This window comes from Oncorhynchus nerka, linkage group LG3, assembly GCF_034236695.1.
Source record: "Oncorhynchus nerka isolate Pitt River linkage group LG3, Oner_Uvic_2.0, whole genome shotgun sequence".
Lineage (NCBI taxonomy): Eukaryota > Metazoa > Chordata > Actinopteri > Salmoniformes > Salmonidae > Oncorhynchus > Oncorhynchus nerka.
Genome location: NC_088398.1, coordinates 50,472,776 through 50,500,618, shown reverse-complemented (window position 1 = coordinate 50,500,618; position 27,843 = coordinate 50,472,776). Strand labels below are relative to the sequence as shown.

At 42.4% G+C, this 27,843-nt stretch overlaps 1 protein-coding gene across 1 annotated transcript in view; it reads right to left on the bottom strand.

Annotated features, from left to right (window-relative positions):
* Window positions 1–591: 591 nt before the first annotated feature.
* Window positions 592–27,843, bottom strand: part of pth2ra (parathyroid hormone 2 receptor a) — a 98,725-nt gene continuing 71,473 nt past the window's right edge. Inside the window, exons 9-13 of the mRNA XM_029644094.2 lie at window positions 19,095–19,161; window positions 14,465–14,559; window positions 12,339–12,477; window positions 2,643–2,684; window positions 592–2,408 (exon numbers count right to left, since the gene is read on the bottom strand). Of these exons, the coding sequence (XP_029499954.1) occupies window positions 2,010–2,408; window positions 2,643–2,684; window positions 12,339–12,477; window positions 14,465–14,559; window positions 19,095–19,161 (742 nt within the window). The 3' untranslated portion in view covers window positions 592–2,009. The remainder of the gene's footprint in view (window positions 2,409–2,642; window positions 2,685–12,338; window positions 12,478–14,464; window positions 14,560–19,094; window positions 19,162–27,843) is intronic.

Genomic DNA, 27,843 nt, shown 5'->3' with positions numbered 1-27,843 from the left:
CAGTGCAGCCCTCTGGACCTCATTGGAGACCGAATGTGTGAAAATGAGTTTGACACCCCTGAATGGACGTGCTCATACACATATACACTTACTAACATGATTAAACCATTTTGGCTTGTTTAGGAACTGTACAATTGAGAACCATATCTATATTGATGCATATAGGAATCAACCTTGGCTCGACTAAAATGACTTCCAGGAAATAGAATAGAATAGCCTTGTCTGTACAAACACAGTAATAGAGGTTTGATTTGATGAGACCCTCGTCTGTAAGAACGATAAAGTAAATACACAATACAGACCTGAGGGGGGAAAAAAGAGCCGTCTACAATACACAGTAAATTTACCAATCTCTCTGTACGAGTATTCTTTAAGGAATACCTAGGATAGGATAAAGTAATCCTTCTCACCCCCCCCCCCCCTTAAAAGACTTAGATGCACTATTGTAAAGTGGCTGTTCCACTGGATGTCATAAGGTGTTTGTAAGTCGCTCTGGATAAGAGCGTCTGCTAAATGACTTAAATGTAATGTAAATGTGAGTGACAGTAATGTAAGAAACTTTAAAAGACAGAAAGAATCGAGAACAGGGAGCAGTGAAATAACATTTATCACAAGTTAACAGAGAAGAGAACAACAAATATCACTGAGACATGACTGTAATCACTTAAGCCAACAACAAGCCAGACTCTGAGAGAAATGTGCTTTTTTTAAAGGTATTTTTCTAGACTGGATAGAACTCAGCTTGACAAGGGGGAAAACAAAATACTGTTGGCATCCAGACATCTGTTAGTCAGTCAAATGTAATTTTGGATTTGAAAAAAATCATGCTTTGCAGAAACGGACACATGATGCAGTCAGTTCCTCTAGCCCTTAGTACTGACTTTAGCCCTCACTTCCCCCAAAGGATGGAATGTCTGATTGTCAACAACTGGGGAGTGTTTGGCAGAAAACATGGATCCTTGACCCAAAATCACATGGATAAAGCAATAAACATTTGTATTTTTTGCTTGAAAATGTCATGCATTGGCTACAAAAAGGTCAGTCCATGATTTTGTACAAAGATGAGACATGTGTTTTATTGTTTGTTGTCTTACCCCTCAACTGTGGAGTGTTTCTGTGTGTTTGAGTCTGTAGCCTGCATATAGATCCACTGTATGTATCCTGTTCCTGATTCAAACAGTTGCTGTATCATTTTACTGCAAAAAATGCTTAATTCTGCAGGAGTTAATATTAAGGCTATGTGAGAGGTTATAGACCTACAGTCAGTGTCCAGATTTCCTTTTCCATTTAACCCATCTGAACAGTAGGCTACCATTCCATTGATGTGTCATAGGGCTATTTGAAGTCCCCATCTTGTGACTGTTGAATTTGTATAGCGGCTCACAATCATCACACAACACTGTTATCATCCTCTTTTACCACTTCACCAAATCTTTCCAAACATGACTTTTCTGGCCCTACCTTCTCTTTATTTTTAACTCTCCCCTGTGCAGCTTTTCTCTTATTGAATTAAAAAACTCTGACATTGTCCTTTTTGCCTCAGTGGATCGAGTTAACTTTCTCTGCCCGTTTCCAAAGGTTTTTGGCGATTGGTATGTAAGTTATGTGGCACACCTACAGCTTAGGTTTACGCACTAATTCCAGATTGCCTAAAATAATGAAAGAAAACCCTCAATGTAGCCTATAGATATAAATTGCACAAGAATGATACATTTATGGATTTTTCAAGGTATTGTTTTCTCTTTATTCAACCCGCCCGCAACCTACCCGCCCTTCATCCACACAATAATTAAGGACCCTAAACCCACCCGCCTTGCGGATATAACCGTGGGGGCTGCGGGTTATGAGTCAACCTGCACAGCACTACTACATTTGTATCTCTATGAATGTACATGTGGTTCCAAGCCTAGGGCCAGGAGTCTTTGGTCCCTATCCCAAAGGCCTGGTGTTTTTCCCAGCCAAGATATATATTATAAAGATTCAGGAAATCCTCCCATATCTCCCCTTGTCTACAGCGTCTCCTCATCATCATCTGCGGTCATGCTACTGTTGAGTACAGGCAGTGTCTCCTTCAGAGAGATGTCATCCACCTGCTTGGCACTGTCCTCCTCTGGTTCCTCAGGGATGGAGGGGTGGAGGCTGTCTGGGTCTGAGTTACTAATGACGTAGCCAGGCAGGGTGGCATGGGTGCTGAGTGTAGGGGGTCCGTTGCTCCGGTAGACCCGGCTGGAGAAGAGGGTGGTGGATCGGGTGGCAGGGCCAATCCCGGCCAGCTGGGACTGGCTGATGGTGCTGTTGTTGAGCACTGTGAGCACCGAGCCGTAGCGGTACCTGCCACACACCACCGGACCTTTCCAGTCAAACGCCAGGTTCCAACGAGTCCACGTCTTTTTGATCTCTGCCTGGACCTTTGGGGGAGATGAGGAGAGGGTGAGGGGGAGAAAGAGGGTGTAGGTGGGGTGGTTGGGGAGGAGGATGGGAAGAAATAGAGAGGAAAAGGGTTGGGGGGAATCTTAGCCCTTGTTTCTCATATGTCGAAAGAACAGAGATCTAAGGAGCCGCTCTAGGGATGTTCTCAACCTAGAGATGTCTTATGTTGAAGTTACACAACTTATACAGAGTGTAAAATCATCCGCACTCACCTCTCCATTGCAGTAGCAGTAGATGATGGATACAAAGAACCCCTGGAAGAGACAGAAGAGTGTGAGGTGAGAACCAACGTCATAAAGAAGATCAGTTTATTTCTGGGTTGCAGGGGCTTTGCAATTCAATGTTCATATTGTAAATCAATGGAAAGTGTATAGCATTGGGGCTGCAGGTAACCTAGCAGTTAAGAACAGAATAGGTGAAAAAATCTGTTGGTGTGCCTTTGAACAAGGCACTTACAGTAACCCTAATTGCTCTGGATGAGAGCATCTGCTGTAAATCACAAAGCCTTTGTCAATCTGGTGACATGTACAGTGCCTACAGAAAGTATTCCCACTCCTTGACTTTTTCCACATTTTGTTGTGTTACAGCTTGCATTTTAAATTGATTCACAGTTTTACTGCAGTGGGCTAAATCAGGGACACACAGAGTGATTCTTGGTAGTCTTAAACAAATCTACTTTGCAACAAAAGTATATACCTCACACACATACAGTGGGGCAAAAAAGTATTTAGTCAGCAATTGTGCAAGTTCTCCCACAGTTCTCCCCAAAAAGATGAGAGAGGTCTGTAATTTTCATCATAAGTACACTTCAACTATGACAGACAAAACGAGGGAAAAAAATCCAGAAAATCACAGGATTTGTAGGATTTTTAATACATTTATTTGGAAATTGGCTGCATCATGTTATGGGTATGCTTGTCACAGGTTTGACTTAAAATCGTCTTGAAAATCTATGGCAAGACCTGAAAATGGCTGTCTAGCAATGATGAACAAGTAACTTGACAGAGCTTGAATAATTTAAAAAATAACAAATGGGCAACTATCGTACAATCAAGGATTGCTGTAATCACTGCCAAAGGTGATTTTAACATCTATTGACTCTGGCAAGACCTGAAAATGGCTGTCTAGCAATGATGAACAAGTAACTTGACAGAGCTTGAATAATTTCAAAAAGAACAAATGGGCAACTATCGTACAATCAAGGATTGCTGTAATCACTGCCAAAGGTGATTTTAACATGTATTGACTCAGGCGGTTGAATACTTATCTAATCAAACTATATTAGTATTCTATTTTTCTATACATTTTTCTATTAATATTATTATTTTTCTATTAATCGATTTTCACATTACAGAGTATTTTGTGTAGATTGTTGACAAAAAATGACAATTTATTCCATTTTAATCCCACTTTGTAACACAACAAAATGTGGAAAAGTCATGGGGAGTTAATAATTTTGAAAGGCACTGTATTCCAGGGGGGAAAAGTGCCCTTCTCCCCTTTATTCTCTCTCTATTCAACACAACACAGACTTCTGAAATGCCATAAGAATGCATGAGATGTTTTGATAGGATTCATATGTTGATTTCAACCTTCATTTCTCAAATCATCATTTATAAGAATCATCAATCATAAGAAAAGGTCTTGCATTGATCGGCATCCCTTCTGGTATATCTCACAGCCCATTATATCTGTCCGTCTCTCTTTCAAATCTAGCCCTTTTCTCCACTCTTGCTTTCTTTATGTAAGCAGCAGCACCCTTTTCTGTTAAGGTTGCAGATCTATTGCAGTGGTTGGCTTTGCTGTAGACAGAGCTGAGGCATGCATGTGACTTGCTTAGTAAGCAGAGAGCACTAAACTTGCAAAGAACACATGGGGTAATTTACACTCCTTTATCTCATCACCACATTGAGCTGATAAATAGAGAAACGGAATGATGAGTAAAACTAAAATATTGTCACACTGTTAGTTCTCTGCTGTCAATGACTGGAACGAACTGCAAAAATCACTAAAGCTCTTACCTCCCTCACTAGCTCAAAGCACCAGCTGTCAGAGCAGCTGACAGATCTCTGCACCTGTACATAGCTCACCTGTAAATTAGCCCATCCAATCTACCTCATCCCCATAATGTATTTATTTATTTATCTTGCTCCTTTGCACCCCAGTATCTATACTTGCACATGCATCTTCTGCACATTCTACCATTCCAGTGTTTAATTGCTATATTGTAATTACTTCGCCACCATGGCCTATTTATTGCCTTACCTCTCTTATCCTACCTCATTTGCACATGCTGTATATGTAATTTTCTACTGTATTATTGATTGTATGTTTGTTATTTCCATGTGTAACTCTGTGTTGTTGTACGTGTCAAACTACTTTGCTTTATCTTGGCCAGGTCGCAGGTGTTAAGGTTCTTCCGATGAAGGAGAGGAGGACCAAAATGCAGCGTGGTTTTCTTCATACATCTTTAATAAAGATAATGACGAACAATACAAAAAACAATAAACGTAACGTGAAAACCCGAAACAGCCCTATCTGGTGCAAACAAACACAGAGACAGGAACAGTCACCCACGAAACACTCAAAGAATATGGCTGCCTAAATATGGTTCCCAATCAGAGACAACGATAAACACCTGCCTCTGATTGAGAACCACTCTAGGCAACCATAGACTTACCTAGACAACTCTACAATACCACAATCCCATAACCTACAAAAACCCCAACACAAAACACACCACATAAAATAACCCATGTCACACCCTGGCCTGACCAAAACAATAAAGAAAACACAAAATACTAAGATCAGGGCATGACAGAACCCCCCCCCCCCCAAGGTGCGGACTCTCGGCCTCACACCTAAACCCATAGGGGAGGGTCCGGGTGGGCATCTGTCCATGGTGGCGGCTCCGGCGCGGGACGTGGACCCCACTCCAACATAGTCTTAGTCCACTTGCATCGCGTCCTTAGATTGGCGACCCTCGCCGCCGACCTAGGCCTAGTAACCCTAACAAAGGGCCCCACTGGACTGAGAGGCAGCTCCGGACTGAGGGACAGCTCGGGACTGAGGTAGCTCGGGACTGAGGGGTAGCTCGGGACTGACGGGTAGCTTGGGACTGAGGGGTAGCTTGGGACTGAGGGGTAGCTCAAGACTGAGGGGTAGCTCAGGACTGAGAGGAAGCTCAGGACTGAGAGGAAGCTTAGGACTGAGAGGAAGCTCAGGCAGGTTGATGACTCTGGCAGATCCTGGCTGACTGGTGGCTCTGGCAGATCCTGGCTGACTGGCACATGATGCCACCTGTACATCTTCACGGTCCGGTCCATCCAGTGGCAGATCCTGGCTGAATGGCGGATCCTGGCTGACTGGCGGATCTGGAAGATCCTGGCTGAATGGCGGATCCTGGCTGAATGGCTGCTCCATGCTGACTGGTGGCTCTGGCTGCTCCATGCAGACTGGCGGCTCTGACTGCTCCATGCAGACTGGCTGCTCTGGCTGCTCCATGCAGACTGGCGGCTCTGGCTGCTCCATGCAGACTGGCGGCTCTGGCTGCTCCATGCAGACTGGCAGCTCTGGCGGCTCCTTGCAGACTGGCAGCTCTGGCTGATCCTTGCAGACAGGCAGCTCTGGCTGATCCTTGCAGACTGGCAGCTCTGGCGGCTCCTTGCAGACTGGCAGCTCTGGCAGCTCCTTGCAGACTGGCAGCTCTGGCAGCGCTGAACAGGCGGGAGACACCGGCAGCGCTGAACAGGCGGGAGGCTCCGGCAGCGCTGGACAGGCGGGAGGCTCCGGCAGCGCTGGACAGGCGGGAGGCTCCCAGCAGCGCTGGACAGGCGGGAGGCTCCGGCAGCTCCGGCAGCGCTGGACAGGCGGGAGGCTCCGGCAGCGCTGGACAGGCGGGAGGCTCCGGCAGCGCTGGACAGGCGGGAGGCTCCCGGCAGCGCTGGACAGGCGGGAGGCTCCCGGCAGCGCTGGACAGGCGGGAGGCTCCGGCAGCGCTGGACAGGCGGGAGGCTCCAGCCGACTAGCACGCACCTCAGGGCGAGTATGGAGAGCTGACCCAGGTGGCATCAAATCCCCGACACGCTCCGTCGGGCGAATTCCGTGCCTCATGCACCAACACAGCAACTCCCTCATAACGCTCTCTTCCAATTTCCCCATTAACTCCTTCACAGTCTCTGCTTCGCTCACCTCCAACACCGGCTCTGGTTCTGGTTTCCTCATTGGCTCCTTACAATAAACAGGGGGAGTTGGCTCAGGTCTGACTCCTGACTCTGCCACACTCTCCCTGTGCCCCCCCGATGACATTTTTGGGGCTGACTCTCGGGCTTCCATCCGCGCCGCCGTGCTCGTCTCTCCAACTCCATTCTCCTATAACCTTCCTCGCACTGCTCCAGCAAATCCCAGGCGGGCTCCGGCACTCTCCCTGGGTCGACCACCCACCTGTCTATTTCCTCCCAAGTCGTATATTCCATACTTCGCTGCCTGTCACCACGCCGCTTGGTCCTGTTGTGGTGGGTGATTCTGTTACGGTTTTCTTCCATCGAAGGAGAGGAGGACCAAAATGCAGCGTGGTTTTCTTCATATATATTTAATAAAGATAATGACGAACAATACAAAAAAAATAATAACCGTAACGTGAAAACCCGAAACAGCCCTATCTGGTGCAAACAGAGACAGAGACAGGAACAGTCACCCACGAAACACTCAAAGAATATGGCTGCCTAAATACGGTTCCCAATCAGAGACAACGATAAACACCTGCCTCTGATTGAGAACCACTCTAGGCAACCATAGACTTACCTAGACAACTCTACTATACCACAATCCCACACCACACAATGTCACACCCTGGCCTGACCAAAATAATAAAGAAAACACAAAATACTAAGACCAGGGTGTGACAGCAGGTTGCAGTTGCAAATGAGAACTTGTTCTTATATTTCCCTCACTAACTTTAAACATCAGCTATCTGAGCAGCTAACCGATCGCTGCAGCTGTACATAGTCCATCTGCAAATAACCCACCCAATCTACCTACCTCATCCTCATACTGTTTTTATTTACTTTCTGCTCTTTTGCACACCAGTATCTCTACTTGCACATCATCATCTGCTCATTTATCCCTCCAGTGTTAATCTGATAAATTGTAATTACTTCGCTACCATGGCCTACATAAACCACAGGATCATACTCAAACGTACAATATTAAATGGGCGGCAGGTAGCTTAGCGGTTAAGAGTGTTGGGCCAGTCCCTGATTAAAATCCCGAGCCGACTAGGTGAGAAATCTGTCATTGTGCCTTTGAGCAAGGCACGTAACCCTAATTTCTCATGTAAGTCACTCTGGATGAGGGTGTCTGCTAAACGACTAATGTTTTAATGTACAGAGGTTTCCACACTTCATATTGTGCTGTATGAAGAATAATGCCTCAGGGTAATGCAGCTATGATGTATGTAGAAACCGGAATAATATGAATGCCCTTTGCTAACTGGAGACAAGGGAAGGGAAAGATATTACAAAACACATCACAAACAAACGTGGAAACAAAAACAAATGGGAGGACAGCTCTTATCCTCTGGGCAATTCCATAGAAAGACAACCAGACAAATAAGACAGTTCTACATTGTGCGAGGAAACCCACGCTTTGTAGTCAAATAAAGTGTTTTTCCTTTTGCCTGTAGAACTACTATTAAAGATATAACAAGGAGGCTAAGATGCAATGAGCAGCTTATGAGGATTAACCAGAGATTTCTAATAATGCAGCTACCAAGCTGTCAGATGTAGCATTGCTCGTTAAAACAACAGTTTGGTGTCTCTATAATGAGCCACTTAAATCATTCAATTCAAAAGCATAAAAGTATGTTTTGAAGCTGAAATATTTCATTAGTAGAATGAGATGAAAATGCTTGGTGGTGAGCCACTACTAAGGCGTCCCACACACTATTACACTGTCTGGCACAGCTGTGAGAAACTGACTGAAAACAGAAGGCTCTCATGTCTGACAGAGTAAAGCTGATCCGAGTGAATTTACCAAGAAGGCATTGAATGTTCCTGAGTGGCCTAGTTGCAGGTTTGACTTAAATTGGCTTAAATCTATGGCAAGACTTGAAAATGGCTGTCTAGCAATGATCAACAAGTAACTTGACAGAGCTTGAATAATTTTTTAAAGAATAATGGGCAAATATTGTACAACCCAGGTTTATAAAGTTCTTAGAAACTTACCCAGAAAGATTCCGAGCTGTAATCACTGCCAAAGGTGATTTTAATCTCTACGGGATGGGGTGTCCCTGTCCTGGGATGGTTGAGCTAACATGCACTAATGTGATCAGCATGACAGTTGTAAGTAACAGCAAACTTTCCAGGACATAGACATGTCTTATATGGGCAGAAAGCTTAAATTATTGTTAATCTAACTGCACTGTCCAATATACAGTAGCTATTACTGTGGAAAAAAATACCATGCTATTGTTTGAGAGTGCACAGTTATGTACTTGAAAATGTATCAATTGACCAATTGGGCACATTTGGGCAGACTTGATACAACATTTTGAACAGTAATACAATGGTTCATTGGATCAGTCAAAAAATGTGCACATACACTGCTGCCATCTAGTGGCCACAATCTAAATTGCTTCTAGACTCCTAAGTGATATAATAGCCTTTCCCTTGTATTTCAAAGATGATAGAACAAAAAAGAAAATAGAAAATGCCTGTTTCTTTTCTTTCTATTACCTTTATCAGATCTAATGAGTTATATTCTCCAACATGAATTTCACATTTCCACAAACTTCAAAGTATTTCCTTTCAAATGGTATCAAGAATATGCATAGCCTGAGTCCTGAGCTACAAGCAGTTAGATTTGGGTATGTCATTTTAGGCCAAAATTGAAAAAAAGGGTCAGATCCTTCCACAAATCAGGCCTTTATGGTAGAGTGGCCAGGCGGAAGCCAATCCTCAGTAAAAGGCACATGAAAGCCCGCTTGGAGTTAGACAAAAGGCACCGAAAAACTCTCTGACAATGAAAAACAAGATTTTATGGCCCGCTTTTTCAGCAGCAGGAACTCTGAGACTAGTCAGGATCGAGGGAAAGATGAACAGAGCAAAGTAGAGAGAGAACATAGATGAAAACCTGCTCCAGAGTGCTCAGGACCTCAGACTGGGACAAAGGTTCACCTTCCAACAGGACATTACCCTAAGCACACAGCCACGACAACGGAGAAGTGGCCTCGGAAACAAGTCTCTGAATGCCTTTGAGTGGTCCAGCCAAAGCCTGGACTTGAACCCGATCGAACATCTCTGGAGAGACTTGAAAATTGCTCTACAGCGATGCTCCCCATCCAACCTGACAGAGCTTGAGAGGATCTGCAGAGAAGAATGGGAGAAACTCCCAAAATAAAAATGTGCCAAGCTTATAGCATCATACCCAAGAAGACGTGATTCTCTGATTGCTGCCAAAGGTTCTTCAACAAAGTACTGAGTAAAGGGTTTGAATACTTATGTAAATGTGATATTTCTGTTTTTAATTTCTAAAAACCTGTTATTGCTTTGTCATTATGTGGTATTGTGTGTAGATTGATGTTGAGAAAAATTGATTTAATACATTTTACGATATGACTGTAACGAAACAAAACCTTCGAAAAAGTCAAGGGGTCTGAATACTTTCCGAAGGCACTGTAACTGTGTACCACTCTTCATACTTTCAAGCATGGTTGTGGCTGCATTATGTTATAGGTATGCTTGTCATTGGGACTAGAGTTTTTTAGGATAAAAAGAGAAGAAGCTAAGCACAGGCAAAGTCCTAGAGGAAAACCTGGTCCAGTCTGCTTTCCAACAGACATTGGGAGACAAATCCTCCTTTCAGCAGGACAACAACTTTAACCACCAGGCCAAATATACACTTGAGTTACTTACCAAGACGGCATTGAAGGTTCCTGAGTGACCTAGATACAGTTTTGACTTAAATGGCTGTCTAGCAATGATCAACAAGTAACTTGACAGAACTTGAAGAATTTAAAAAGAACAAATGGGCAAATATTGTACAATCCAGGTTTACAAAGTTCTTAGAGACTTACCCAGAAATATTAAGAGCTGTAATCACTGCCAAAGGTGATTTGAACATGTTTTAACTCAGGCGGTTGAATACTTATCTAATCAAATTATATTCATGTTTCATTAATCGATTTTCACATTAGAGTATTTTGTGTAGATTGTTGCCAAAAAATGACAATTTAATCCATTTTAATCCCACTTTGTAACACAACAAAATGTGGAAAAGTCATGGGGAGAGAATACTTTCAAAAGTCACTGTATTCCAGGGGGGAAAAGTGCCCTTCTTCCCTTTATTCTCTCTCTATTCAACACAACACAGACTTCTGAAATGCCATAAGAATGCATGAGATGTTTTGATAGGATTCATATGCCTATTCATATGCCATATGACAGACAGAGTGCAGCTGATCCAAGTGAACCTGATCTGTCACTAGCACTTGGTCCGGAGAAAGACCTTCCCTGTCTTTATTGGCCTCAGCTAGACAGGCAGTAGCAGGAGGGAAGGGAATCTCCCCACCTGCCTGAGGACCCTGTCAAACCGCACCAGTCTGAGTGAACTCAACGGAGCGAATGATACGTAGCGAATGCTACACAGCAAAGTAGCTTTCACTGGTTCAGGTCAAACTCCTGTTCCAACTTATTTTAGTGGGATACAACTTCAAAGCTTTCTTTAAAAATTGGATCCTACTTTATTTAATTGGATACTGTTGTATCAGCTTTCGTAGCTACATGTACATTCAACCTTGAGGACCGGTTCTATTGTAGAATTCAAACTGTGTTCTTCAAGAAACAAAGAAAATGTGTAATATTTTTCCCTAATTTAATTTAGCGATTTGGCTTCAACTTTCAGGATATAGTGGCTTATTCTGCCACATTAGCAATTAAAGTAACTATTATGAGCTAGGCCTACAGAACACAGTAAATACCATCTTCCATTCACAGTGGATGCTATTCAAAAGGAATTATTTAGTACAGAATGTGATTATAGGTGCCAAAAGAGGGTGGGACCCATACGTTATTGACACCACATTTTAGCCATTCTCATCCAGAGTGACTAACAGTGATGCATAATTGTTCATACTTTTGTGTATTGGTCCCCTGTGGGAATAGAACCCATAACCCTAGCGTTGCAAGCGCCATGTTCTACCCAACCGAGCCACACAGGACTTATCATATGATTCAGAGCCCATTATTAGCATTACCTGTGGGCCAGGGTTACTGTAAGTGTTGCTACTAGAGTACACTAAAGCAGCCTCAATTTTATCAGTCCTAGTAGATTGGCCTTTCTTCAGGGAGAGGAATGCAGGACTAGAATAGAGTAAGAGTAATCTTTCACTATCACCTCAGTAGGAGTATCTCTAGTAGAAACACATTTTCCTCATTTTCCCCCAGGTACTGCATCATTTCTCATACAGGTCTAGACAGTGAGGGCCAGGGAGAGCCAAGGACAAAGATGATAATATAGAAAGTACAGTAGCAATCAGTTGTATTGATCCTCTCCCAATGCTTCTGGCAGAGTTTTGAATCGATTAAGTGTCACCGACCTGTGGTGATAGATAAAAGTAGAGTTGAAGAAGCTAAATCATAATTTCATTGCCTGATTATTTGTGATGAATGTTGGTGGGACCACAAACAGCCTCACTTTACAGAATAAAGTTCAAGGGGTGTTGAAAAGTAAAGTTCTCCCTGAAGTTATTGAAGTCTCCCTGAAGTTGATCAAAAATGTATTCAACAATATAAGTGAAATACACAAAAAACAAAGTAAAAGTATGCCAGCTTGATAAACCTGAGGGATGTGTACCTCATATCATACATGTCAAGTAACAAATAACTAATTTTCAAAAGATAGTTCGTTACCTGGAAGGAGTTGAAGAAGAGCTCGAAGTACATCCTGACCTCCCAGCTGAGGCCCTGGAAGGTGTGAGGCATCCCCACAAACACAATGTAGTGGACCCCAAACACCAGCACCAGCACTAGGGTGGACTTAGCTAGCTTCCTGTGGATACAGACAAAAACAGAGGATAGGAGGGGATCAGTTTGAGCAAGACAAGACGAGATGTAGAATTGCTGAATCTTTATCTCATAATAGGTCATTATCTGGGATGGAAGGTGACCAGTAATTGTGCGCAGCCCGACTTCAATGCAATTGTTTTTCTCACAAAAAACAAAAGCTGAACATCACCAGTCTTTATATCACAGTGGATTCAGTCATGACATCGACACTCACCAACACTGTTTCAAGTTTCACAGATGGCCATTAGTCATTTCACATTTGCTGCCTTCTGATCTCCTCTCCAGAGGGGTCTCTGGTGGTTCTTCCCCTCAGATCTGTTCTGCATTAATTATCTATCCAACCAATCTCCTGACCCATCAGTGAAAATGCCAATAAGCAACAAAATCTACCGGTAATTATAAAGCATTTTTAAATAGCATGTAGGCCGACGTTCCGAACGGAGAATGATGTAAATGGATTGTAAAAATGGCACATTTAGTTCAGTGCCTCGTATCAACAGCCATCATCAGTCATGCTACAGTTCAGTGAACACATGACTGACTCCCACAGCAGGGTTGACAGTCTCCAGCAGAGTGATGTTATCTGCGTGTGTGTGTTGTGCCTGTGCATGTGTGTAAACGTGCATGTGTGTGCCTGTGCGCTCCTGTGTGTGTGTGTGTGTGTGTACGTCGGCCTCAATGCCTGTGTTGTGTGTGTGTGTGTGTGTGTGTGTGTGTGTGTGTGTGTGTGTGTGTGTGTGTGTGTGTGTGTGTGTGTGTGTGTGTGTGTGTGTGTGTGTGTGTGTGTGTGTGTGTGGATGTGTGTGTGTGCAAACATGAGACATCCCTGGCATCATGTCAGCTGTTAACCGGCCACCTGGTGCCCAGCACTGCACTGTGGTACGCTGCTCAGCAGGGGAGGAGAAGCAGAACCAATTGATCACTGACTATTATTAAGCCTAGCAGTGACGTGGGGTTTGGCCCAACTGCGACCCTGGTGGAAACACTCTGGATCAGTCCCAAATGGCATCCTCTTCCCATTATAGTTCACTACTTTTGACCAGAGATTATGGGCCCTTGGCCAAAAGTGGTTGACTATATAGGGAATACTAGAGTGTCATTTGAGATGCACGCTCTGAACGAACCCCTGAATAACTATTACCTCCCCAACACACAGCCCTATCATTACAGCGGCTTTCAACATCCACTGTGGATGTTGTTTTTTACCATCATGGGTAATAACAACAAGGCTGATGAGTACATTTTCTAAATGTAAGGATATAGTTAGTACTGAGTATAGGAATTCAACATCCAAATATTATATGGATAAATATGGATAAAATCACAAGGCTTTGGGCCAGGGGCAGACTTTCTCAAAGCATAATGTTCAATTAAGCTTAATTGGTTTTGGTCAAATATACACTGGTACCATAAGTTCCCTGAGGCCTAGAATAAAGAAGTTGAAGGCATGGATCTTGCCTGAGGCATGGACCTTGCCTGTGCTCTTCTGTATGCTTTATGACCTATCATCCTATTTTGTAATGTTAAGGGGGCACAGAGGAGATTTCAGACAGAACATGAATTGTAAACTAGAGGCAAGACATTTTACACCCTAGACAAAATGTACACCTATCAAGTTATTTTCAAAAGGGAACATGAAAGGAGGAACTAAAGGTCAAATCAAATACAAAACAAAATGCAGAGCAGAGTAAATAGCATATTTAATTTCAAATGTGCAACTCTACAGCCTAAAACACATTGTGCATTTAGAAATAATTCAAGGTAGAATGCCTTCTCTACAGTTGACTTTCATTGGGAAATTCAATTTCACATTTGAATCCATAGCGATTCAAATAACTAGTAGGTCCTTACAGACATCTTACAGAAATATTTGCACTAACTGTAAATCGCTCTGGATAAGAGTGTCTGCTAAATGACTAAAATGTAAATGTAAATGTAAATCTTTGCCAATGTCACATTGATCTACCCACCTGTACTGCTTTCTTGTGTCGTATCTCCCTGCATTGGTCTCCCTGATCTTTGTCGCCAGCACTCGCACAATGTTCACAAAAAGGATAAAGTTGAGCTGAAAGGACAATTGGAAAAAGTTCTAATTAGCCGAGCCAGAGATAGTAGCCACTTCATTGCAGAGAGTACAACTCCTCTGCTTGAAACTAATTGCCTCACTTCTTTAATCTCTTCTCAATTCTCTGCATTCTTGAGCTCTATCTGAAAAGCCTATTTTCTTAGCACTTAATATCTCTTCATAATCCCATTATAGAGAAAATGGGTTTAACTGTCAGGAGGCAGTTGATAGATTATAGACCATACAGTGGCTGCACTGATAACACAGGTTCTATCTACCATGTTAATGTACAGTGCAGTACCTTCGGAAAGTATTCAGTCCCCTTGAATTTTTCCCGTCACAGCCTTATTATAAAATGTATTAAATTGTTCGTTTTTTTCCTCATCAATGGACACACAATACCCCATAATGACAAAGTAAAAACTGATTTTTAGAAATGTTTGCAAATGTATGGAAAAAATCAAATGAAATTTCACATTTACGTAAGTATTAAGACTCTGTACTCAGTACTTTGTTGAAGCACCTTTGGAAGCAATTAGAGCATCAAGTCTTCTTGGGTATGATGCTACAAGCTTGGCACACCTGTATTTGGGGAGTGTCTCCCATTCAGCATCACTGGACAGCTATTTTCAAGTTTCTCCAGAGATGTTCAATCGGGTTCAAGTCCAGGCTCTGGTTGGGCCACTCAAAGACATTCAGAAACTTGTACCGAAGACACTCCTGCATTGTCTTGGCTGTGTGCTTAGGGTCGTTGTCAAGTTGGAAGGTGTACTTTCGCCCCAGTCTGAGGTCTTGAGCGCTCTGGAGCAGGTTTTCACCAAGGATCTCTCTGTACTTTGCTCCGCTAATATTTTCCTTGATCTTGACTAGTGTCCCAGTCCCTGCCACTGAAAAACATCCCCACAGCATGATGCTGCCACCAACATGCTTCACCGTAGGGATGGTGCCAGGTTTCCTCCAGACATGTCACTTGGAATTCAGGCCAAAGAGTTCCATCTTGGTTTCATCAGACCAGAGAATCTTGTTTCTCATGGTCAGAGTCCTTTAGGTGCCTTTTGGCAAACTCCAAGTGGGCTGTCATGTGCGTTTTACTGAGGAGTGGCTTCTGTTTTACTGAGGAGTGGCTTCTGTTTCACCACTCTACCATAAAGACCTGATTGATGGAGTGCTGCAGAGATGGTTGTCCTTCTAGAAGGTTCTCCCATCTCCACATAGGAACTTTGGAGCTCTGTCAGAGTGACCATTGGGTTCTTGGTCACCTCCCTGACCAAGGCCCTTCTCTCCCAATTGCTCATTTTGGCCGGGCTGCCAGGTCTAGGAAGAGTCTTGGTGGTTCCAAACTTCTTCCATTTAAGAATGATGGATACCACTGTGTTTTTGGACTTTCAATACTTTTTTTTGGTACCCTTCCCCAGATCTGTGCCATGACACAATCCTGTCTCGGAGCTCTACGGACAATTCCTTCGACCTCGTGGCTTAGTTTTTGCTCTGACATGCACTGTCAGACAGGCGTGTGCCTTTCCAAATCATGTCCAATCAATTGGATTTACCACAGGTGGACTGCAATAAAGTTGTAGGAACATCTCAAGGATGATCAATGGAAACAGGATGCACTTGAGCTCAATTTCAAGTCTCATAGCCAAAGGTCTGGATACTTATGTAAATAAGGTATTTTTGTTTAGTTTTTTTGTATACATTTGCAAAAATGTCTAAAAACCTGTTTTTGGTTTTGTCATCATAGGGTATTGTGTGTAGATTGATGATGAAAAAAAGTAATTTGATCAATTGTAGAACAAGGCTGAAATGTAACAAAATATGGAAAAAGTCAAGGAGTCTAAATAACTTTCCGAAGGCACTGTATATCATTACATAAAGCAATTCAGCACAAGAACGAGTGTGACTTATAGAACTCCACATCTAATATAAGGGAGACTATAGGCTTTGTAATGGGCTTCAAGGAATGTTCCGAGTGTTGAGGCAGCATTCGATTCCAAACTCAGAAATATACCTGACTCATAAACGGAATCAGGTCAATGTTCCATTTATGATGAATGATCGTTTCTCTTTGAGGAAAACCTCTCAGTGACTGGTGAGAATAGCGTTAAGAAAATGATTACTTTGGACATATGTGGCAATCAGTTGAATGCCTTTGCCACAATAGAATTAAATAATTGGAAAAATGCAAATTGTCGTTTATGTATTTAGGCATTTGGTTCTGAGAGGGCTTTTGGATTGGGGTTTCTAATGAAACCTAACATCCATTAAACACCATTCTATCACTTTGCATGAGAAACATCATGGCAATATGAATACAAAATACATTCAACAGTAGTCTCATTTTAGAGTGATTGGTTATTGTGCCATCCATTGCAGTGGGAACAGACTGCAATGGATGGAATTTTAATTTGATCATCTCAACCATCTTGGTGAGACTGTTGGGGCTTAATTTGTTTCACCATTCATGTAGCGTGTATATGTGACTAATGACATCTAGACAAGCTATATGATAGGCCTTTGACAGCTCATTCTCACCATATGAGTGAGAATGTTTTCCAAATCCCATACTGGAGAGCTAGCCAGCCCTGAACTAACACACTTTCATTCAAATATTCAACTTCTCTAACTATTTAACTAAAAAGTATTCTCCCTGGACCATAATTAAATGACGAGTAGCAGGGCTGGACGGAAAGCCTTCAGACCCAGATCCAGTATATTCTCAGAACAGATATAATCTTTTCAGACAACCAATCTCAACCTCAGTTCATTCCTTCCAGACAGATTATTTTAGTACGTCCCAAATGGCACCCTATTTATTTGATAGTGCACTACTTTTGACCAGGTAAAAATGGAACAGGGTGCCATTTGGGATTTAACCTTGATCTCTTATTCATTCCACCTTACTTATAGATTCAGATCACCCTCCTCAGATCCCAATCACTTCATACTCCTTCATTTCAAATCAGTGTAATTGTATACATTCCCTCCAGTCTCAGACCCAAAGGGAACAGAGACTGAGACCAAAGCTGCTTACTGGCAGGAAGGATGGGAGAACAACTGATTAAAACAGACAGTCACGAGGCAAAATTCATTTGAATGTAACATTTAACAACGCACCTGCTTTAGAATACATAGTAAGTGAAATGTGAACAGAAACAACATAAGGATTTAAATGATGTACAGTATGTTATTAATCCCACATGATCCGATCGGGCATTGTGAACTCCCATCGCAAAGGATAACACTTCAAAGTCAGTCAGACAGTCAGTGGAGTGGAAGCTGCAACTGGCAAATTGGCTCTTATGATAAGATACTGTAAGTGTGCCTCCAAAGGAGTTACAATTGCTCACATGGCAGTCTGCATATGATTTCCCAGAGTTAACACAGAGTTAACACAGAGATGGCGGGGAAATGGGGGGCAGAGTTGGATGTTTAAACTCCATCAAAATCGATCATATTTTGCCAGAGTGCAATTTTCTTCCAGTTAAAGATTCTCAAATTTCACTAGCGGGCTTCATTCATGCGAGAGACCCCCATAGACAGTGTAAGAAGCAGACATCGTCATACTGTGTCTGTTTCTTCAGCTTCCGAAACAACTTCGCTTGGTGATGTGTCTCAGCAGGCAGGTCTGTGTGTCTAATCTTTAAAGCTCCCGATAACCCACACACTGACAAAAAAAGTAGGTCGTCTTAACTAAATAAATACTGAGGCTGTAAACATACAGTATATACTTCATTGGTTGTCTATATTTTCTCCCAAGGATTTGTGTGCACTGTAGTCATAATTATAAAGTAAGAACAACTCTATAACAAAGGTTTGAACCAATCAGTGAATCAAATTACACAACAAGACTTACTAAACATCATAATCATTATGTGTATATTATATACTCATGCCTACGATAGACCTAAAGTCCCATTATATTCTGGGAATTCGAATGATCTCTCATCTCCATTTCCTGCCTCTCTCTGGCCTCTGTCCTGTAGTGTTCGCAATTGTAACACCATGGTCACCAAGGTCATTAGAGACTGCTGAGCTCATGTTGTCCCTGTCTGACATTCATTAGATGCTGCTCAGCTCCTTGTATGGATTTGCATATTAGTGACAATGTTGTTGTTATTTTTCTGGTAATGATATTATTAGACATTCGATTCCAACTGTCAGGGAAAGGAGGTGTATTTTTATACTTCATTGTGGGTGTTATCTGCTGAATAATTGGTGGGATCGTCAGATAAGCACATGCACACATGTATACATGCACAAATGTACGCCCACACATACCCACACATAAACAGACGTACACCTGCACACGCGCACGAGAGAGAAAGAGCAATTATCATGTGAAATGAGTTTGCCTTTCCTGCTCTCATATCAGTCCGTGTCCCTGCCACAGGGGTGTTCAGCTGTGTATTATGAAACAGAGAGAAAAGTTAGGGGGGATAGTTGATCTATTTTCCTGAGGAAGCGTGTCATCCTTAAGCTGCACCAACCCTGAGACTGAGATTGCAGGCAAAAAGCAAAGCATTTCTCTGACTTACTCCGATGGCTGTCAGAATGGGAACCTGGTATATCCACTTAATGTTCCCAGCACTTAACTCCCAGCACCTAGAAAATAGGAGAGTAAAATAGATGGTTAGAAAAAGACAAACCATCAGGATAAAGTTAGAGGGAGTGAAGGAATAAATATGGGGTGATCAAAACAAAGAAACGGAAAGAGAAGTGGAGGGATGGAGAGAGTGAAACAGGTGAAGAGAGAGAGAGATGCAGTGAGCTGGAGAAAGAGGAGAACTGCACTTAACATTCCTGGGATAGGATAATGAACTCCATTAAGAGACTCCTCCATATTCATTACAGTGACAGACAGGGCAGTTAAAGAGAGCTCCATTGAGTTCCATCAGGGCCAATGGCAAAGGCTATGCCTGCCTACCCATTCAATGTGAGAACGTGTTTAGCTTATTCTGTCAAAGGTTTGTTTACCCGCTATTTGAGCACACTTAATCCGGTTAGGGGTGTTTACATCATGAATCGCAGAACGACAAGCTCTGAAAATAAAACGCCCATCCAAAGTGGAGTCATGCTGAGAACCAAGGGAGATTCTGGGTAGACATTCTGCAAACATGATTTGGAAGGTTTTTGAACACACATTAGATAGGAAGCTGTTTGAAAAAGTCTGCAAAGGTCTTATTTTCACTCCAAAAATGTGCCACATTTAGGTATGATAGCTGGCCATAATTGGTATGATAGCTAGCCATAATTGGTATGATAGCTAGCCATAATTGGTATGATAGCTAGCCATAATTGGTATGATAGCTAGCCATAATTGGTATGATAGCTAGCCATAATTGGAATTTGTAGGCGATTTGAGGTATTCAACCTTGCAGTTGTGTTTTTTTCTGCACTGAGCAGCAGTGTGTCTCAAATGGACAGAGTTGACACTTGATTTAGAACTAGGCGGTCTCATTTAAAACTGACAGTGAAGCTGGCTGCAAGTAATCCATGACAGAAAAATCCTTAAAGATGGAATCCGCAGTAGGGGGAAACAGCGCCACTGGCCGCCCCAACACAAACAATGATGTTCGAGGGGGAAAACAGCGTTTGTTGTTTGCAGTAACTTCGTTGTTGTTGTAATATCGCAAACAGATGTGGCTGTTTCACTACTAAGGATTCTATCTTTAATGTATTGTTAACTATGATGATACATCTAAAAAGTTGTGTATTAAGTACATCATCTATAAACATACCAAGAATACAGAAATTAAAATGATCCATTTACACAGCCTTGTTCAAAAGCTGGCTCTTTTTTCTAAATGATTGCCCTTTCTACAAATGCTTACTCTCTTAAGGTTGCTTACTGAGAGAATAATTGATGAAAAACATTGAGAGAGAGAGAGAGAGAGAAAAAAATAATATAGCCCAGGGTGTCATTTAGGTTTAAATAAATATAAAGCAAGCACTTTCAGATTTCCTCAGCTAACATTTGCAGCAGGCGGCCAATTCCCAGCTCCGGTCCTTAATTAAGGAAGGTGCTAAGTAACAACAGGGGGAAATTAATTTCCATGACTAATAGACAAGCAGAATAGGATTCATATTCCTTTTGGGACATTTATGTAAGCTTGTGTGATGATAACTGCCTTGACACTCACTGTAGGGCACAAACCAACTATTTTGTTTAGCTAATTGGCTACAGGTAAACTGTGTGACCCTTAAAAGGGGGCTTAGACCCCTCAGTTGAAACTTTTCCGACTAGTTTTATGTTCCTATATGTCATTTAGCAGATGCCCTTATCTAGAGCGACTTACAGGATCAATTAGGGTTAACTGCCTTGCTCAAGGGCACATCGACAGAGCACACACACCTTGTTGGCTCGGGGATTTAAACCGGCGACGTTTCAGTTACTGGCCCAATGCTCTAACCACTGGCGTGAAATCTGTATCTCCACTGCGCTGTATCAGCACCATGGACAGAATGTGGAGTGTGTGCGTGTGTGTATGGGTGCTATGGAAAGTCACTGGGTGGTTAGGTATGACTCCTTTTGGTTTTCATAAAAAGTGAGAAAAACGCTGGTAGGCTATGTGAATAATGTGATATAATGCATCCACCTGTAATTATCTTTCTTTAAAAAGCATTAGCTCTAAGAACCTACAGCACCCGATGTCACATGAAGGCCAAAAAGATCATCAAGGACATCAACCAACTGAGCCACGGCCTGTTCACCATCCAGAAGGCAAGGTCAGTACAAGTAGTCAAAGCTGGGACCGAGAGACTGAAAAACAGCTTCTATCTCAATCAGACTGTTAAATAACCACCACTAGCCGGCAACCATCCGGTTACTCAAACCTGCACCTTAGAGGCTGCTGCCCTATATACATAGACATGAAATCACTGGTCACTAGTTACTTCAATAATGTTTACATGCTGCTTTACTCATTCCACTCCGACATTGCTCGTCTTAATATTTATATATTTCTTAATTCCATTCTTTTACTTTTAGATTTGTGTGTATTGTTGTGAATTGTTAGATACTACTGCACTGTTGGAGCTAGGAACACAAGCACTTCGCTACACCCACAATAACATCTGCTAAATACGTGTATGTGACCAATAATATGTGATTTGATTTGAGAGCAATGAACAGCAGTAGCAGCATCAAACCACCAAAGCCTCTGCCAAGCCCAGCAGCGATGAAGCTGTTGAGCTCCAGCTAGCTCTGCGTACCACCCCCCATTATCCTGGCGCTGCCAGGATAATTGCAACACAGCCCCCTCCGCCTCCAACCGTTCCTGACGATCTTGGAACAGAAGAGCATCCTACCCTAGCTACATGTTTTCTGTCCAAAAACATTTATTAGCAACCGATTCATAGGAAGAGAGTGGCTGGAATACTCGCTTTTTGCAGATGCAGCACTTTGTTTCCCATGTCGAAAGTTCTGTATTGGGTCCAATGCAAACACAGACAAGGCCTTCACCCAAGCTGGGAATTCTAACTGGAAGCATGCGATTCATATTACCAAAGCATTCGCTAGGCACGCATAAAGCCAGGAGCATTTGTAATGCACTGCACTATTGAAAGAAAAACAAGTTCAAAGTGCTGTGGGAACTGAGGTATCGACACTTGTTAAGGTTTGGGCAACTGGCAAGAAATTGCATGCATTTGTCGGCGATTGTGGACATTATTGAGTTCCTTGTTTTAAACCAGCAACCAATGAGGGGGACATTGGACGTGATAGAGTCCAGAGGGGAGGCGGACAGGGGACTTTCTATGTCTACGTCCAATCATATTCTCCTGAAGGAAATTAAACTCGCCCAACGGGCCAATGGATGCCAAGCCCTACATCAGAAGCCCCGCCTTCCTGGCGATAATACCAGGGCTCGCATTAATTTCCTCAATTCAGTACCGCTCTTCAGTGAGACCAAACCCCTGATGGCGCAGGGCAAAAATATGTTAAACCTCGTTCCATCCTTCAGAGTTCTATTCATAATTGTACCTTCGCTTTCAGTCGGTCACTCATTATAACATACTATGGGGACGTATAATCACGCCCCAAGCTGACTCAGAGGGTACCAAACTAGGAGGCCCATGGCAGCACAAGCACATACAGGTTCTACCAGCTCCAAAAAGTGGTTACAGAAGCCACTTTTCCCTAATACTTACCGGAGCAGCCTGAACTGTCAGAGCCCCATATAGGGAACCATAACCTTCTGCAACTTGGCGCACGGACACACTCCTACTGCAGCCCAAGTCCATAGACCCTACGTTTACAACAACAATCACAAGTCAGAACAGAACATCGTGACTTGGTAAAATATACAGGCGTAAAGAGCGCACCAGACACAGGTCACGCAACCCCTGCTATTCACTAGAAGCAATTGGAGGAGGTGTGAAAGGGAACAGCTCGAAAGCCAGGGCGTAACCTTGGAAGAAAGAGCTGCATTAGGACATAACATCACTTTGGAGTCGCCAAGCGCAAACTCCAAAGAGGAAGGGTGTACTGATAGCACGTGGAGATCCCCAACGTGCTTGGCCGATGCCAAGGCCATGAGGAGGACAGTCTTGTAAAACTACACACGTCAGCTACTACAGTGACTGAAATGACTGCAACACTTAACACTACACACGTCAGCTACTACAGTGACTGAAATGACTGCAACACTTAACACTACACACGTCAGCTACTACAGTGACTGAAATGACTGCAACACTTAACACTACACACGTCAGCTACTACAGTGACTGAAATGACTGCAACACTTAACACTACACACGTCAGCTACTACAGCGACTGAAATGACTGCAACACTTAACACTACACACGTCAGCTACTACAGCGACTGAAATGACTGCAACACTTAACACTACACACGTCAGCTACTACAGTGACTGAAATGACTGCAACACTTAACACTACACACGTCAGCTACTACAGTGACTGAAATGACTGCAACACTTAACACTACACACGTCAGCTACTACAGCGACTGAAATGACTGCAACACTTAACACTACACACGTCAGCTACTACAGCGACTGAAATGACTGCAACACTCAACAAAGAGCTGCAGTTGGTTTCAGAATAGGTGGCAGGGAATAAGTTATTCCTAAATATTTAAACTTAAAGCATTGTATTTGGGACAAAACACTCACTAAACCCTAAACCTCAACTAAATCTTGTAATAAATCATGTGGAAACTGAGAAAGTTGAGATGACTGTCATGGTCAAAACATATTGATGCAGTTGTAGCTAAGATGGGGAGAAGTCTGTCTATAATAAAGCGATGCTCTGCCTTAACAACACTATCAACAAGGCAGGTCCTACAGACTCTAGTTTTGTGGCACCTTGACTACAGTTAAGTAGTGTTGTCAAATTGCAATTGGCTCAGAACAGGGCAGCACGGCTGGGCCTTGGATGTACACAGAGCAGAGGTCAACCGATTATGATTTTTCAACGCCAATACCTATTATTGGAGGACCCAAAAAAAAGACGATACCGATTAATCGGTCGATTTATATATATATGTTTGTAATAATGACAATTACAACAATACTGAATGAACACTTTGAACTCCTCCGCTCTCTCCACTGGCTTCCAGTTGAAGCACGCATCCGCTACAAGACCATGGTGCTTGCCTACGGAGCTGTGAGGGGAACGGCACCTCAGTACCTCCAGGATCTGATCAGGCCCTACACCCAAACAAGGGCACTGCGTTCATCCACCTCTGGCCTGCTCGCCCCCCTACCACTGAGGAAGTACAGTTCCCGCGCAGCCCAGTCAAAACTGTTCGCTGCTCTGGCCCCCCAATGGTGGAACAAACTCCCTCACGACGCCAGGACAGCGGAGTCAATCACCACCTTCCGGAGACACCTGAAACCCCACCTCTTTCAGGAATACCTAGGATAGGATAAAGTAATCCTTCTCAACCCCCCTTAAAAGATTTAGATGCACTATTGTAAAGTGGCTGTTCCACTGGATGTCTTAAGGTGAACGCACCAATTTGTAAGTCGCTCTGGATAAGAGCGTCTGCTAAATGACTTAAATGTAAATGTAAATGTCTTGTAGGAAAGGATCTTCAGGTCTACAGACTCCAATGGATCAAACGGAGGCTTACACAGAGCATCCAGGACCAAAGCCATGTCGGTGCCATAGGCACCAGAGGATGTGAACCCGGGGTAGAGCCATTAATCCTTACATGACATGTCGAGATGCCTGCCATATAAACCTTCAATGTGGCGAATGAAAGGCCCTTCAATGTGGAAATGAGCTCTTGCAAGAAAAGCCAAATGTCCACCAAAGAGCTTTGAAAAGGAGATACTCCTTTAAAACCTTTTCACCCGTGAGTTCCAAATATCTCTAATGGTTGCACCAGCCGGAGTTTTTTATGCACGTTATGTCGGAATGCACTCATTGTACTAAAATGTGATTGTTACGCAACAGGACAGTTAACCCACACGGCCCTCAAACCAAGACACACTGCCTGCTAATGTTTCAACTTGTCCATTTCAAATGATTCTTTTTTATAACAGTTTGAATTGAAGTGTCTTCCGCCTCCTCATTAATCCACTTAGAAGTAGCCCATTTCACTGTTGCAGACAATTTATGTTTGAGGCGTGCGTTACTGAGCCAGAAAAACTTCTCTCTTCCATGAAAGCCCAAGCACTTCCCCAGTGGTTCCCCAGATCAAGTATGCAGACATTTGCACATTCTTGCAAAAACATTTTCCCACCGGCAAATTTTCCGGCTGGCGCTCAGATTGCCTTCATTGTTGTTTTCTTTACAAATAATAACTTTGGACATGTATGCATGCCTATCAAAGTAAGTTAATCATTTTCTGTGTATCGTGTTGTCATTCCTACTGTAGCATACCTACCGTATAATGCATAATGTATTCACTGTTTTTTTCACGTTTTCAAGTACTGATTACAATGGACACATATGTGTGTAACATACTTTTTTGCAGGTTGTACTGATTATGATGAGCTAATGCTAAGATATTTGCCAGCTATGTGTGGAGCCATGTTTGTTAACATTATGCAATGCATTCGTGTTGTCATGTAAACGTCTGTTAGAACAAAGATGCTATAACAAAATGAGGTGAAGGGATCTTTCGAGTAAACATCCGGAAGTGAATGAAGGGAAGTGAATGATGGTGTCACGTCTACTCCCGCTCCCCTGCGCTCAACATTGCCGGTCTACTAACCACCGGTCCTGGCAACCCATCTTAACGCACACCTGCGTCTCATCATCAGTCACACCTGGACTTCATTACTTCCTGATTACTTACCCTTTATATAGCACTCTTTTGTTATCAGGTAGTATTGGTTATTTTTTCTTGGCAGATGTTTCACTTGTTTTGTATCGTTCTATGTTCGTTATGATTAAATTCACCAATGGCAACTGCTTCCTGACTCCCTGCGTCGACATTAAAGATGGGAGAAGACACACCCCCATCAATATGAATACTGCAGACCAAACTCATCTTGTCTCCTCTTATCTTCATTTGACATGAAAAAACAAATATGGTGGCAAGCACACACTATCTATCGTCAAATTACTTTCGAATTTTTAGAAAGTGTTTTACTCAATTATTTTTTATTAATGGTGAGCTCACCCGTGATGATATGAATTGTAAATAGTAATTGCTATTAGCTAATTCATATGGTTTCTGTCAGCCGAACAAGAATAGACTGATGGGTTTCAGAAGAAAGTCCTTTGTTTCTGGCCAATCGAACCCATAAATGCTGATGCTTCAGATACTCAACTAGTCTAAATAAGGCCAGTTTTATTGCTTCTTAAATCAGGACAACATAATTGCAAAAGGGTTTTCTAATGATCAATTATCCTTTTAAAATGATAAACTTGGATTAGCTAACACAATGTGCCATTGGAACACAGGAGTGATGGTTGCTGATAATGGGCCTCTGTAAACCTATGTAGATATTCCATTAAAAAAATAAGCTACATTAACAATGTCTGCAATGTATTTTCTGATCAATTTGATGTTGTCACATTCATAGTATTGATGAGACCAAGGCGCAGCATGATATGAATACATACTTATTTTAACCTCTTCAACCTATGGGGGCGCTATGTCATTATTGGATAAAAAAAAACGTGCCCGTTTTTGTCACGAAAAGATGCTTGACTATGCATATAATTGCCAGCTTTGGAAAGAAAACACTCTGATGTTTTCAAAACTGCAAAGATATTATCTGTGAGTGCCCCAGAACTGATCTTACAGGCGAAACCAAGATGAAACTTCAAACAGGAAATGAGCAGGATTTTTGACGCTCTGTTTTACTATCGTCTCCTTATAAGGCTGTGAATATGCTGTGAACGAGCTTATGCGCTCTGCCGTTCGTCCAAGATGTCTGCAGTATTGTGACGTGTTTGTAGGCATATCATTGGAAGATTGACCATAAGAGACTACATTTCCTGGTGTCGAAATTATTGCGTAATCTGTAGGTCCATGCGCGTTCCATTTCTTCAGAAGAGAAAGTCAACTGCCACGAAGGATTTATCGTCGATAGATATGTGAAAAACACCTTGAGGATTGATTCTAAACATCGGTTTGCCATGTTTCTGTCGATATTATGGAGTTAATTTGGAAAAAAGTTCGCGTTTTAATGACTTAATATTTTCTTTTTTTTTTTTTTTTTTCTTACCCAAACGTGATGAACAAAACGGAGCGATTAGTCGACACAAATAATATTTTTTGTAAAAACGGAACATTTGCTATCTAACTGAGAGTCTCCTCATTGAAAACATCTGAAGTTCTTCAAAGGTAAATGATTTTATTTGAATCCTTTTCTGGTTTTTGTGAAAATGTTGCATGCTGAAAGACAGGCATAATCCTATGCTAGGCTATCAATACTGTTACACAAATGCTTGTTTAGCTATGGTTCAAAAGCATATTTTGAAAATCTGAGATGACAGTGTTGTTAACAAAAGGCTAAGCTTGAGAGCAAATAGATTAATTTCATTTCATTTGCGATTTTCATGAATAGTTAACGTTGTGTTATGCTAATGAGCTTGCGGATAGATTTACACAATCCTGGATACAGGTTTTTTTCGTAGCTAAACGTGACGCAGAAAACGGAGCGATTTGTCCTAAACAAATAATCTTTCAGGAAAAACTGAACATTTGCTATCTGAGAGTCTCCTCATTGAAAACATCCGAAGTTCTTCAAAGGTAAATGATTTTATTTGAATGCTTTTCTGGTTTTTGTGAAAATGTTGCCTGCTGAATGCTAAATGCTACGCTAAATGCTACGCTAGCTATCAATACTGTTACA